General features: G+C 39.2%; 1 protein-coding gene and 1 non-coding gene across 2 annotated transcripts; one reads left to right on the top strand and one right to left on the bottom strand.

Annotated features, from left to right (window-relative positions):
- Positions 1 to 25: 25 nt before the first annotated feature.
- Positions 26 to 11,273, top strand: LOC116708153 (phosphorylase b kinase gamma catalytic chain, skeletal muscle/heart isoform). The gene is made up of 10 exons (XM_032545977.1): positions 26 to 313; positions 1,756 to 1,907; positions 4,421 to 4,599; positions 4,705 to 4,759; positions 4,836 to 4,901; positions 4,977 to 5,140; positions 7,729 to 7,819; positions 7,962 to 8,115; positions 8,191 to 8,316; positions 9,233 to 11,273. Exons 2-10 carry the CDS (start codon positions 1,825 to 1,827, stop codon positions 9,497 to 9,499), a joined length of 1,185 nt encoding a protein of 394 aa, XP_032401868.1. The 5' UTR covers positions 26 to 313; positions 1,756 to 1,824; the 3' UTR covers positions 9,500 to 11,273.
- Positions 10,910 to 10,985, bottom strand: LOC116708383 (small nucleolar RNA SNORA15). Its single transcript, XR_004336670.1, has one exon. It is a non-coding gene; the product is annotated as a small nucleolar RNA SNORA15 (small nucleolar RNA).
- Positions 11,274 to 13,816: the final 2,543 nt, after the last annotated feature.

Genomic DNA, 13,816 nt, shown 5'->3' with positions numbered 1-13,816 from the left:
AGTGCAGGCCACAAACCGAACATGGGAAGTGTTTCAAAGTGTCCACAGCTGAGGGAGAAGAAGCTGCTGGGTGTGAGTTTGGGGATCTCTACTGTGTGCACGTGCTGAGCTGCTGCTGCGGAAGAAGCCATTTATTTTTGGCATTTGACATTAAGGCTCAACCTTTATAACATGGGACCAGCAATCCTACAGCTATTCCGCAGCACTGGGGTCTGACTGGATTTCTTTGTGGCGGATTTTACGCTTTTTGGAAGGACGTCCAGTTTAAACATGGAGTCCCTCTGGAGCAGCTGAAAGAAAAAACTGAAAGACGAAGGTGAGTAAGCAAAGCTTTTACGTTTGGCTTTACTGGAGATGGATAAATGAAGATACTAAAAGGATCTGATTTTAAATGGAAGCATCATCACACAATGAAAAATCTAGAACAGCTTTTCATTTGAGTACTTTTATTCAACAAGGGGGCAAAAATATTACTTTGTACGGCAAAACTTCTTCAGACATCAGAAGTTTGAATTATAAAAGAATGATCTCTGACTATTTCCTGGTCACAGTCACTCTTGTCCTGAGTCCAAGTTTTTATCAGCTCACCCTCCATCTTTCTAAAGAATTTAGATCTGAGGACAGATATGGCCAGGGAGGAAAATGTTTTTGGTGAATCATTTCTGTCTTCATTTGACCATAAATTGTTTGTTCAGAGTATTCTGCTTCTAAACAACCGATGATGACCCATTCCCAGTTTTCTGGAAGAAACAGATCTGTATTTAAAATGTCCTTAAAAGCTAAAAAGTTTGTGATGCACTATCAAATTTCCCTGGGCCCACAACACCACAGGTTCTCAATTATACTTAACAGTGGACATGAAATGCATTTTCGTCTACCCCTTGTTTTTGTGCCAGTCCCATTTTGGAGTGTTTGCATCCTAAAGGCTGATCCTTGGCATCATCCGGCCACTGCATGCAGTTCTAGAGCAAATCCTTTCCTCATTTAGCAAACTCCCTACATTTATAAGTGAGAGTAGGACAATTAAATCCTTTGACTGGCATGTAGACAGCATCTAGTGGTTAAGGAAACTTGTTGACCTCCAAAGTACCCCTTTAGTATCCAATCTCTGGGCTTGATTGAAATATTCTCAATTCTTTCCTATTTAGAAGAGTAGCTAAGAAAATCAGGCCATGCATGTCATATTTATACCAAAGGAAATTGGAAGTCACTGACCTATCACACCTGCTACATGCCTACTTAATCTTAAAGGTCGAGAGGAAGTGAATACCCTGGACAGATGGTCAGTCCATCACAGAAACAGGAATTAATGAATTGCTAGAGATGGACGATGTGACTGAAAAACATATCACGATATAAGTGTTTAATATCAGTCTTATAGATAATTATTGATCTGTTTTTTTGTTTTCAATATCTGAAATACTCCCAAACTGGTGGCATGACCTTTCCTGTTTTATCCACAGGAAAGGTGTACAGGTCTGCAGCAGTTAAGGTGGCAAAGCCAAGCCACGCCTGTGTGTGTTACTCAACAAGTTGTTGCTTAGTAACCAGACAGCGAGTGAGTTGATGACACCAACCTTACTAAGGCTTAGAGACTAAAGCAAGTCCTTTGCCTACCTCTTTGTCACTACATATGTTGTTCACGATTTATTGTCCAGCCCTAGGAATTGCTCATTAAAAGTTATTTGACACTCAGATCAACTTGAGAACCGCCTGTGTTGTGCCAGTGTTGTTTTGAGAGTGTGTGTTTCCTGCAGTGTGCTGTGAGCTATAAAAGGAAAACAGCTTTACACACATTTGGAAGTGAACCAGCGTTTCTCCATCATGACCAAAGAGGAGGAGATCCCAGACTGGGTGGGAGCGAAGGAGTTCTACGACAAGTACGACCCCAAGGAGATTCTGGGCAGGTACATGAGCAAGCACTGAGACACAGAACTACTGAAGGTTCAAACATGTTCTGCCCTTCAGAGACTCGGTTGCGTTTTTTTTTTTTTTAAAAGAATCATAAGGTAAAATTGTCTTTTGCATCCTTATCTGGGTTGCTACAAGCACTCTGTTTGACTGTAAACATTTATCCTGCTCTTCTCAGGAGCTAGGATTTTTAGCACTAAAGTATAGTTGGCAGTACATTTAACCTCATGCACCGTATTAAGATTTGATGTGATAAATTAACAGAAAGCATCACCTAATTGATATACAGGGATACAAATATAGGTTCTCAAACGACTGAGTTAGATTTTAGTCTAGACTTTGTCAATGTCAGTCCATATAAATATGCTTTGAACTAAACCAAGGATCTCCAGTCCTTGGAGACGGATGTCCTACAACTTTTATTTGTCTCTGCTTCAACACACCTCAGGTCAAAAATGTAGGTCATTAGTTGGACTCCATCAAAGTTGGATGCAAGCTGTAGAGGTTATTCAGTCATTTTAACAGGTCTGCAGGACACGTAATGACGCATGTAACAGATGAAGGACGACAGTCGTTGATGGATAAGAGTTTGAAATCCATGATCTAAAGCCTTCAGATTTCAAAATGCAGGTATTACAGTAACATCGAGATATCTAGGTTCACACAAAATCAAAAAGTTAAAAATATATAAAAACAAAAATAACTGGAACTGCGAGCAGTTATAATGGGTTCCTGGCCTGATGCGGCAGGCCCTTGGGAAGATGTTTCTCACCTGTTTAAACATGTCATGTCATGTCAAGGTGCTTCACAAGAAGAAGAAAACAAATCAAGAAAACACTGTAAACAAACATACTGAAAAAAAACATAATAATAAGTCATGCAGGCAGCACTGCATGCATCCAAATAAAACTATGGCCGAATTACTTTACATTACTTTAAATACATACAATGGTATAAATGGTTCATCTCAACTTGAGAATCTACGTAGATAAACGTAGATTTATCTACGTAGATAAAGTCAGACAAAAAAAAAAAAAACAGACAAAGCTTTACTATACAGACAATAAAGCATGTCAAAAATTGTTATATAAAAATGATGCCTCGTGGGCGGAGGGAGTCAAATAAGAAGACCATGACTTGCATTGGCCATGTGCTCACTCCATGGGCTTCGAACAGTAATAATAATGATAATAATAATAATAATAATAACAATACACTGTACAAGATTAAAAGATAAAAATTACTGTGTAGTTGTCAGAAATCACATACTGAGATACAACTGAGTATGACGTCTTTTTTTAAATGTGGATTATGGACATATGTTTCACCGTAGCATGATGCTGCCAGCACAATGTTTCATAATGAGGAAGGTGTGTTCAGGGTGTCACTGACTGTATAACATAAAGTGTTTTACAGTTAATCTGAAAAGTTTAGTTTTGGTCTTATTTGACTAGAGTAATGCTGTTTCCTCTACAGGGCTTGTACAGCAAAAAGGCTCAGTTCAACAATGGCATTCTTCATATTAATTTTCCACAAATATTATATTTACAGAGTGTTTTCCATACTTCTTGCCCAAAGAGTCAGTTTAGATTGGCAGATATCTCTTGGTAGGTTTGCATTAGTGCATTATTGAACCAGCATTACTATTGATCAAAGTTTTATAATAATTTAACAAGAAGGTCAATTATATTTTAGAAAAAGACCAGTTTGGATAGTTTGGATCTAATAACTTAAAGCATAATTTGAAAACTGTATTTTGTTTTTACTTTATCTGTGTTTGACTGTCTAATTTGTTTGAGTATTAAAAACATCTAGGTGCAGGAAAAAAAGCAAAAACACAATGTGTAGAAAATTTCTCAGGGTGTGAATAGTTTTTATTTTAGATCATTGCATGCCCGCCCCTCTTTTCAGGTTTTTATTTGTAAAACATCCTGAAGTCCATGGATCCCTTTCTTTTCGTTTCCTTCGCACTTTTTACGTTTGTGGTTGTGAATTGACTAAATGTGAGAATTTTAGTGAATTGCCACGAAACCCAGAGCTTGCTCCTTGTCATTCCCGCCGCCTGTCAGATGTTACGTAAGGCTCAGTGTGCAAGAGGCAGCATTCATTAACTTCGGCGTGTTGTGGACAAAGGTTTCAGCTCTAAGAGGGTTTTGGTAATGGCAGTCATGCTGAGTCATTACATAACGTCAATGCATTTCTCACATACAGGTCAGCGGGTCGCTGGAAGTGAGGACATTCTGTTCATTGACAGTCAGATCCGCAGTCAGGGGGGTTTCGTTTCAGCAGGTTCAACTCTGAGACTTAACCTTTAAAAAACGTCAATTTCATCAGAATACTATTCCAATTTTAATTCATTTGTGTGTGCAAATGAATGTTCAAAAGGCATTAAACCTAAATTGTCATATAAAACTGAAGTTCCAACTAAAGTGAACAGACATGTAAAGTTTCTGCTCAGATATCAATCAAGTTCCCACACAAGCTGATGTTTTCTCTCTTCGTTCGACAGGGGAGTAAGCAGTGTGGTCCGTCGCTGTGTGGACAAGCGCACGGATCAGGAATATGCAGTAAAGATCATAGATATCACCCCGTCTGACAAAATGACTCCGCAGGAGATCGAGGAGATCAGAGAAGCGACAGTGAAGGAGATCGACATTCTTAGGAAAGTTTGCGGGCAGGAAAACATCAGTAAGCACTTTCTCTTATTCTTAGTTTAACTGGAAAGATTTTTTGTTTTACCTTTGTCCGATGATATTTAGCTGATCCACTGATGAACTGAATTCTCATCTCCAGTACGGCTGAAAGATTGCTATGAGTCCAAAGCCTTCTTTTTCCTGGTTTTTGATCTGTAAGTGTCAGGACTGACAGATATAACACGTCAGATAGGCTGCAGCTTCTCCAATGTCTCATTTTCTTTCCCTCAGGATGAAGAAAGGGGAACTTTTTGACTACCTCACAGAGAAAGTAACTTTGACAGAGAAAGAAGCCAGGTCAGAAAGCAAGTTTTCTTAGTTATTTTATTGTTTTTAAAGACATTTTACAATTTAAAGTGTTACTCCTTTTAGAAAGATTATGCGTGCTTTGCTGGAGGTGCTCCAGTTCCTTCACAGCCAGAACATCGTTCATCGGGACCTTAAACCTGAGAACATCTTGCTGGATGACAATATGAACATCAAACTCACAGATTTTGGCTTTGCTGTGCAGATCCAGCCAGGACAGACATTGAAAGGTGAGTGAACTGTTTCCGTAGTGACCAATTTAAACACGGCAGACGTCTCATCAAAATTACCTTTTAAGTTACCGTATTTTCCGGACTATAGAGCGCACCATACTATAAGCCGCACCTACAATAAAAAAACAATAAATAAATAAATAAATAAATAAATAAAATTAAACACGGCAGACGTCTCATCAAAATTACCTTTTAAGTTACCGTATTTTCCGGACTACAGAGAGCACCATACTATAAGCCGCACCTACAATAAAAAAATAATTAATAAATAAATAAAATTAAACATGGCAGACGTCTCATCAAAATCACCTTTTAAGTTACCGTATTTTCCGGACTATAGAGCGCACCATACTATAAGCCGCACCTAAAATAAAAAAAAAAACAAAAAAAAACTGGAAACGTACATATATAAACCTCACCGGGCTATAAGCCGCTGATATCTCCGCCGCTCTCAAGTTCACAGCAGAGGGCTACGTCCTTAATAAATCTGCTATTAAGGACGTAGCTTTTAAGTTGAAGGTCGATAGCCTTCAACTTAAAAGCTGCATCATATGAATTTGAATACATTTCTCCATCGTGTCTGCTGCTAGCATGTGCTTGTTCTAAATGAAAATTAGCGCTTTCTTCTTTTATTTCCAATGTCGACTTCCAATGATTCATTTCCTACTGAAGAGCCCACTGGTGGTAGACGAAAAATCCACAGAAAAGCCGCATGGTTTAAAACGTGGGAAAATAGTAGCGGCTTATAGTCTGAAAAATACGGTACATAAATCCTTACAAAACAGACATAATGACAACTCCAGGCTTTGACTCAAAGTTCAACAATAGCTGCAGTGTCACTTCCTGCTCTTGCTGTCTTTGCTGCCTGCAGAGTGTGCTGGTCAGTACAGCAGCAGTTGGTGGTCAGGGGGCGTAAATCTGGATCTGGTTGCAAAGTGTGCTTCCTGCTATGAACAGCACAGGACACCGCGTACCGCCACCAAGGGTCGCAGTACGCTGAGCTTTCTAAATAGACTTCTCAGAAAGCTTAAGATCATTAAGAGTAGTAGCTGGCAAGGAAAAGTTTCTGATGAACTGTTCCTCTGCTGAATGACATAAATGGTTTGGGTGGAGATTTATTATCTCAGTGTGGTGATGTCGCTAAAACACGCTCTGAAAAATGTCAATACTTAAACTTGACTGAGTTCTGGCCCATTCTCAAATCCAAAAATGTTAAAAAAAAAACTCCCAAAAAAAACCTAAAAATAGATATTTTTTTTATACATTTGTAAAGCAGATTCTTTTGTGTGTGTGTGTTAAAGATATAAAAAAATAATGCAAGCGGTGAACTGAAAAAATAAATCTATTTAGAGGCTCAGTAGAAGTTCTCACATCCCGACTCTTTTACTGCACTTCCATGTTGAATGTTAGTATTTATAACTCAAAGGATAATACTATTATTAATCAGTCATCACTGATCATACAATTATGAAACTGTTAATAATGCTGAGACAAGAGTATAATGACTAATAACTGGGAACTTATTTACCTAGAAAGGATTTTTTTTATTAGTCACATTTATTGTTTATTAACATTTACAATCATAACAGGAAGTAAAGTTTTACCTGACATGTAGCACCCTCATTTAAAGTCCATAAATATCAGACTGATAAGATTAATGATGCACAATACATGTGCCGAAATATATCAGTCTTCTCATTATAATATAAATTTATATTAAAAAAACAAAAATAGAGAGAAATTTCAGCAGTTATCCACATCCGTTAAAAAGACAGTTTCCTTTTATTAAACGTATCCACCAAATTCTGGGTTTGGATTTTTTTTTTCATGCGAATGAGATTCAAATATTTTATAATTTACTTTTGCAAAGAGATATTTACACACACTGGTGCACTTCACCAAAATAGAAGACATAAAGCAGGAAAAAACATTTTTGAAGTATGAAAGTTTCATATTATGACATTATACAAATAAGCCTTCGACTTGGATAATGACCCTAATCATACTGCCAAATTTGTTACAAAATGGTGTAAGGACAATAAACTCCTTATTTAGTAGTGATTATTACAAAGCTCTGATCTCATTCCAGAAAAAAAAAATGTTTGCAGGCTGAGAAAGTGTGTTTGAGCAAAGCAATATACAAAACTGATTCAGTAAAACCAGGAGCAACGGGCCAAAAAATACAGTTTAAGTTTTTTAAAAAATTATTTAAATGAGTGACTGTAAGAGAAAGTTGAAACAAATCTAATTTCCGCATTTAAGAAATAAAATTAACACTAAATGGCTTGAACAGGAAAGGTTTAAGTCGACATGGGGTGAACAAGGTCATGTCCTTTCATACAATGTATCTGATTTCAACTGCACTTCAATTCATACAGTAGATATTATTCAGTTCATTTTAGAAAATGTCAGTTTTCTATGTAGTTCTGAAAGAAGGATGTTTGTTTGATTAAACATTTAACATTCCTGTTCACCAGTACACATACTTGTGGATACAGAGTGCAGTATGTTTAAAAAGCAGAAAGAACTGTGCTCAGTTTTTAAAAGTAAAAGTTTCCGTCTGTTTGAATGTGTGTTTATTGCAGAAGTGTGCGGGACGCCTGGTTACCTGGCTCCTGAGATCATCGAGTGCTCCATGGATGCAGGACACCAAGGATACGGTACAGCTGTTGACATGTGAGTGACCAGAGACAAAACCATGTCCGTCTCACATGACCTTTTCCGTTTATGCTGCTATTATTGGAGCTTCTGTTAGATAGTTGGTATATATGGTTTCTGCTTAACCAGGTCACAGATTTGCCGTTGTTGGTGTTTGCAGATGGAGCGCTGGTGTGATCATGTACACGCTGCTGGCCGGCTCTCCGCCTTTCTGGCACAGAAAACAGATGCTGATGCTCAGGATGATTTTAGCAGGGAGCTACGACTTCTCATCTCCAGAGTGGGAGGATAGCTCTGACACAGTCAAAGATCTGGTAGGTTTGTTTCGCTTGTCTTTGCCTACAGTAAACTTTGAAAAATCTAAAAGTGGCGTTGTGCTATTTGCTCAGATCTCCCGGATGTTGGTGGTGGATCCAAGGCAGCGGTTCACTGCTTCAGATGCTCTGAACCACACGTTTTTCTCCCAGTATGTGGTGAACGAGGTGCGACAGTTCAGTCCATACAGGAGGTTCAAGGTAAGGAAACGTCAGATTTCCAGACAAACAGAATCAAAATAGTTTGCTAGCATTTGAAGAGTTTGCCCGATTCGAGAGTTTTCATCCACAGGCTAAAAATGAACCAGATGTTGAGGTAACGGTTTCCTTAACAACAAACTATTTCATTAACTTGTGGACTGGAAGATTTTTGAGATCTGTTTTTGATCTGAACGATCTCTTAGGCTGTGGCCAAGTCTGTTCCCATCAGTTATACACTTTATTAGCAGAATTTGAGTCTTTTTTCTCCCTCAGATTCTATTGATAAATGCATCCAGGGAGGGGAAATAGTATTTAATCCCATCCCTAGGGATGTAAATCACACCAACAATAAAATCAACAGACTTACATTTTTTCATTTGAAAGTGTAGAGAAGAAAATGATCAAAATACCCACAATATTTCCAATTCATACTGTACAAAGATTGATTTGCACATCACAGTTAAATAAGTAGTAGATCCCCCTGTAAAATATTTAGTCCTATTGCTTTGTGTAAAATCTTTTCTGGAAAGCACAGAGGTGAGATCTTTTTTGTGGCTATTTTTACAGAAACATTCTAAATTCTTTGGGTTTCTTGGCTGTTGCTTGGCATCTTGTAGTTTCAGCCCAGATTTTTTTGTACGACAGAGATGTGGAGACTGACCAGGTCTCCAATGAGCCATCTTTGGTCGCTCTTTTATTACATTAATGGCACTTCTGGGTCTTCGTTGAGCTTAAAGACCCATTTCCTGGGTTCTGGTTGAGAGCCCCTCAAAGCAGTTAGATTGTGAACTGAATCTTCATTAAACACCTATCATTTACATATTAATGACAAAATACAAAAGAGAAACAGTCAATTTGGATTATGATTCAAGGTGAAACTACCACTCCATTATGAATGGTTATGTTTCTCCATCAGGTCATCTGCATGACTGTGCTCGCCACGATGCGCATCTACTGCCACTACCGCCGTGCCAAACCCGTCACCAAGGAGGTGATAAAGAGCGACCCGTACGCCGTCAAGCCCATCCGCAAGCTCATCGACGCGTGCGCCTTCAAGATCTACGGCCACTGGGTCAAGAAGGGCCAAACTCAGAACAGAGCTGCGCTTTTCGAGAACTCTCCGAAGATCGTCCTGCTCTCCCTAGCCGCCGAGGCGGATGAGCAGGGCCAGCACGGCTGGTAATGTGCCCGCAGGACTGGGAATCACTTCGATTCAAGAAACTGAACTGGTAAACTAAAAAACAGCCCAAGTCGGATGTTCTTTGAATGTTACCGTTTGGAGGACGTGCTTCAAAAGCTTTTTATGCAAGAGGCTTTTGGATTTCTGTTCTGAACAAGCAGAGAATGATCTGGAAAGTAAGTTCTTAATTTAGGTGAATGTCGCCTCCAAGGCGCTGAGTCAAGTCTTCATCTTTTGTCAGACTATTTATTCACTTACTGTAAGACCAGTATGTAGATTTTAGTTTTAAAGCTTGTTTTTTTCCCCCAAAATGCCTGGATGGCTGAAAATTCAGTGAACTTGTATATTTGAAACTCTACAGGTTAAAAAGATCATATAATGACAATTGCTCTAATAAGAGAGTACTTTAATTTGCATAATATAAACATATTTATTAAACCTTCCATTTATTTGAAGGTTGTGTCTTTGAGGTGAAGATATTTTGGATGTGTTTTATGCATCTCTCCCAGAGCGCTTTGTTTCCAACTACACAAATGCAGCACACACAGGGTTGGTTTCAGCACAGTGACAGGTTTATTATGAAGGAGTGGGGGCAAGGGGTCAAATAAACACCACAGGTCACAGAGGGCTTGTTTCTGGCACAAGGTCTTCCTCATTCCTGTTCAGGGGTGGCCCTGCTGTGTCTGTTTTTAGCTTCATGTGCGATCTGGCTGTCTAAAGGTCTGAAAAGTTATTGTGTTACATGAAACTAGATGTAACACGTAGTTTTTAAATGTTGTAATAATAATAATGCCACAGACAATTGCTTTGTGATTGCCAAAAGAAAAAGAGGGAAAAGGCAGTCAGTGAAGTGTAGTTACCACAGATGAAAGTGTCGAGTCTCTTCCCGTTTGGAAACTGGGCGCCCTGCTGGAAAATACGGCAGGAAAATTAATTTCTAGAAACCTATCATGAATGTCAGGTACATCACTGTACTCATTCCTGTGTAGCCAGACAAAGCTGAGGAAAGCAGTTGCCCAGGTGATTTTGTTTTTGGCAGAAATGAGACGAGGCTGTTGCACGGTGTCTGACTGTGTCCAGCACAGAGCCCAGCTGGAGCAGAATTCAGCCGTGCCACGGGTCACCTTTCCTTTCCACTGATCGCAGTAATTATGTAACGTGTGTGACCGTTAACGGTGAGAGTAAAACATACCGTCCTGCGAGAAGGTCGGGTCAGCTACAGCAGCCGCCGGGAGTAGTACAGCTCAATCACATGCTGCAGGACTGACGAATGAAAAGCAGAGCAGACTGTAGGGAAGGCCTCACTGATTGTATCAGTGATGCAAACAGAGATTTTAATCCAAGGTTTTCAACGTGTTGTCACTCTGACGTAAGAACGAGGGACATAATGACCACTCTGATCTTGTCGTGTCAGTTTGTGAGAGCAGTAATTTAGCATGGTGTCTGACTGTATTTACTACATCCAAAGTAACACAGAATTCAGCCATGCATCCAGAAACATGCTATAAACATGCGGTTTTAAACACATTATGGCTAGTAACATGTTCTGTGGTGATAATTCAACAAGATTAAAGAACTAAAGCACTCAAAGCATGCTTGGTGTGTGGATGTTAGGATACCCTTTAAAAAATAAAAAAGATATTTGAACAGCCATCCTAGCAGTTCAGAAAACCATTACACTACCTTAAATACATAGTGATGCCATATTGTTCAGACCCAATATTTTCTGATTATTACTGTTTTATAATGGAATAAATCAAGACTGATTTGACATGAATTTGGACTCTATGGATTCTATGTGTTTCAATATGAATTGTCTTGTAAAGTTCATAACATCCGTTGTGAAATGGCAGTGTACAAACAAACGAAATTATTTTACGTTATGCATTACGTGAAGTTCTGCAGGCACAAATTCTTAGTGGAAAAGCCAGCAAACACAATCAGAAGCTTCAAAATGCGTCCTGTGACGCTCCCCTGTGGTGTTTCTTACTGCTGCCACATGAGGGCAGTAAATACGTGTGTGCGTATGTGCTGCCTCCTAAATTGTGGCGTGCAACCAACCAACACCAGCTATATTTGTTGGAGAAAATTAAACCCAAAGTAGATCACAGAATACAACACAGTCCACGTCTTTCACAAACGCTTCCTCCTCTTTGTGGTATTAATCCTGACAATGTAGCAGGCAAACGGAGCTTTGCTGCTGCTTCATTTTTCTGCTAGTAACATTCGTAAGGTTTAACAGTAGACACGCTGATTATTAAAAACAAAACCTACTAAAAACATACTATTTACAATCTGGTTTCACTCAGAGATGGGACTTGAATCGACTCTCCTCATCAACCCAGCACCATATATGCACGCTGCCCCCTCCTCACCTCTGCCAGCAGCGGGTCAGCGTGGTGTAGCATCTGCTGTAGCATCTGTTGTAGCCTGGCTGATGGCTGGCATCAGGCCACCGGCTTCACTCTCCTCCTGTGTCACAAGAGAAAAGGATGCACAGCAATATTATAACTATTTACCGACCTGTAAACACTATAAACAACACATACATTCACAGGAGACACGTCATCATCACTTTTTAATGCATTTACAACCGTGAAGAGCCACGTCCTGTGCCCGCATTCACACCAGAAATAAAGAATTTTAGGTTTAACACGCAGTTAAATTACTTATAATAAGCTGGATGCGGCAATTCCATCTGTTCATCTTTCAAATCTTTAAAGAATACCACATTTCCACGAGGTTTTACCTCTAACCCTACTTCCTGCTTACCTTAACCGACGTGGACCATCGGCATCTTTCTTCTTCTTCTTCTTCTTCTTCTCTGCTTTAGAACGTTTCTTCTGGGGCTGTTCTAATCAACAACAAGCTCATCAGCGCCCCTCGCTAATCTAGAATCAAAACTGCAAGTACTTAAAAAAAAAAAGGTTTCCTGGAAATCAGGTTGAACGCTGTTGTAGTACACTGTGTAAAAAGAGAAGAAAAGAAATAAGGTTTCCTAGAAAGCAAAGCAGGTTGAATGCGATTACAATCAGATATCTAGCGTATAAATAATTTAATAAAAAAAAACGTTTTCTGGAAAGCAGGTTGAATGCTATTGTAACCAGATTGTACATACCCTTTAAAAAACATTTTTAATTGTCCTGTAAAACATGAAATCATCTTAAAAGTTCCTTGTTTTAGGTCAGTTGAGCTTACAAGTCATTTTATTTGATAAATGCCAGAACGATGGATTACATGTTTTTGGTTATTTTATTTAGATTCAGAAGTTACTCTAACATAGATCAAATCGAATCAAAATGTTCATCCACAGTCATCAACCTGAATTTGCCTAAAGTCACAGAAGGAAAGACAAAGTTTTCACAGGTTAAGCCTTTTTCAAGTTTGGGCAGAAGAGAGTAATAATAACTTGGCCCCATCCCAAATGTTCAGGAGTGGTAGGATCATCTTAAATGGATTGTCTGCTGCAAGAGCAACGGGTGCACTTCACAAAATAGAGGTCGTTGTTATACACAATCAGAGAGAGAGAGAGTTTACACTTGTAATAAACTTAAAAGCGGACAGCAGACAAAAGCAAAACAGGAGGAGCGTCAGACGGCAAGCCTCAAACACCGGCGCCATCTTCCCCACCCACAAGTTGTCTTGTGGGTGGTAAACTCTACAACTCTACGATCACAACTCAACTCTACGCCATCAGCCAGGCAGCACTTCGAAACAGTGATCCATGCATTTGGGACCACACGGCTGGATAACTGTAATGCACTTTATACAGGAGTCAATGATTTATATATTTTCCAGCTTCAGAGGGTACAAAAGGCTGTTAAAATAAGTTGGTACGTCTTTTAACAGGTACACGAAAATTTGACCATATTTCCCCTATTTTAGCTTCCTTACACTGGTTGCCGGTACATTTTAGGATTAATTTTAAAATCCTTTTATTTGTTTTTAAATGAAAAAAAGCTCTTAATGGCCTTGCCCCTCCCTATCTGTCTGAGCTGTTACACACCCTCCTGTTCCCTCAGGTCAGCTGATCAGCTGCTTCTGAAGGCACCAAAGACAAAGTGCAAGCTCAGAGGGGGCCGTGCTTTTTCTGTGGCAGCTCCCAAGCTAGGGAATGATCTTCCTTTGGGCATAAGACAGGCCTCTTCACTCGCTGCTTTTAAGTCCCTTCTTAAGACCCATCTTTTTTCTTTGGCTTTTGGCACAATCTGAGAGGTTTCACTTGGTTTTATTGTGTCTGTATATTCATATGTATTTTATATTCGATCTTTTCTATTTTATAATTGCATTGTATTTTATGATTGTGTGTGTAGCACTTTG

The sequence above is a fragment of the Xiphophorus hellerii genome, chromosome 18 (assembly GCF_003331165.1).
Source record: "Xiphophorus hellerii strain 12219 chromosome 18, Xiphophorus_hellerii-4.1, whole genome shotgun sequence".
Classification (NCBI taxonomy): Eukaryota; Metazoa; Chordata; class Actinopteri; order Cyprinodontiformes; family Poeciliidae; genus Xiphophorus; species Xiphophorus hellerii.
Note: the sequence above shows the minus strand (reverse complement) of the source record. Positions and strands in the feature narration are given on the sequence as shown.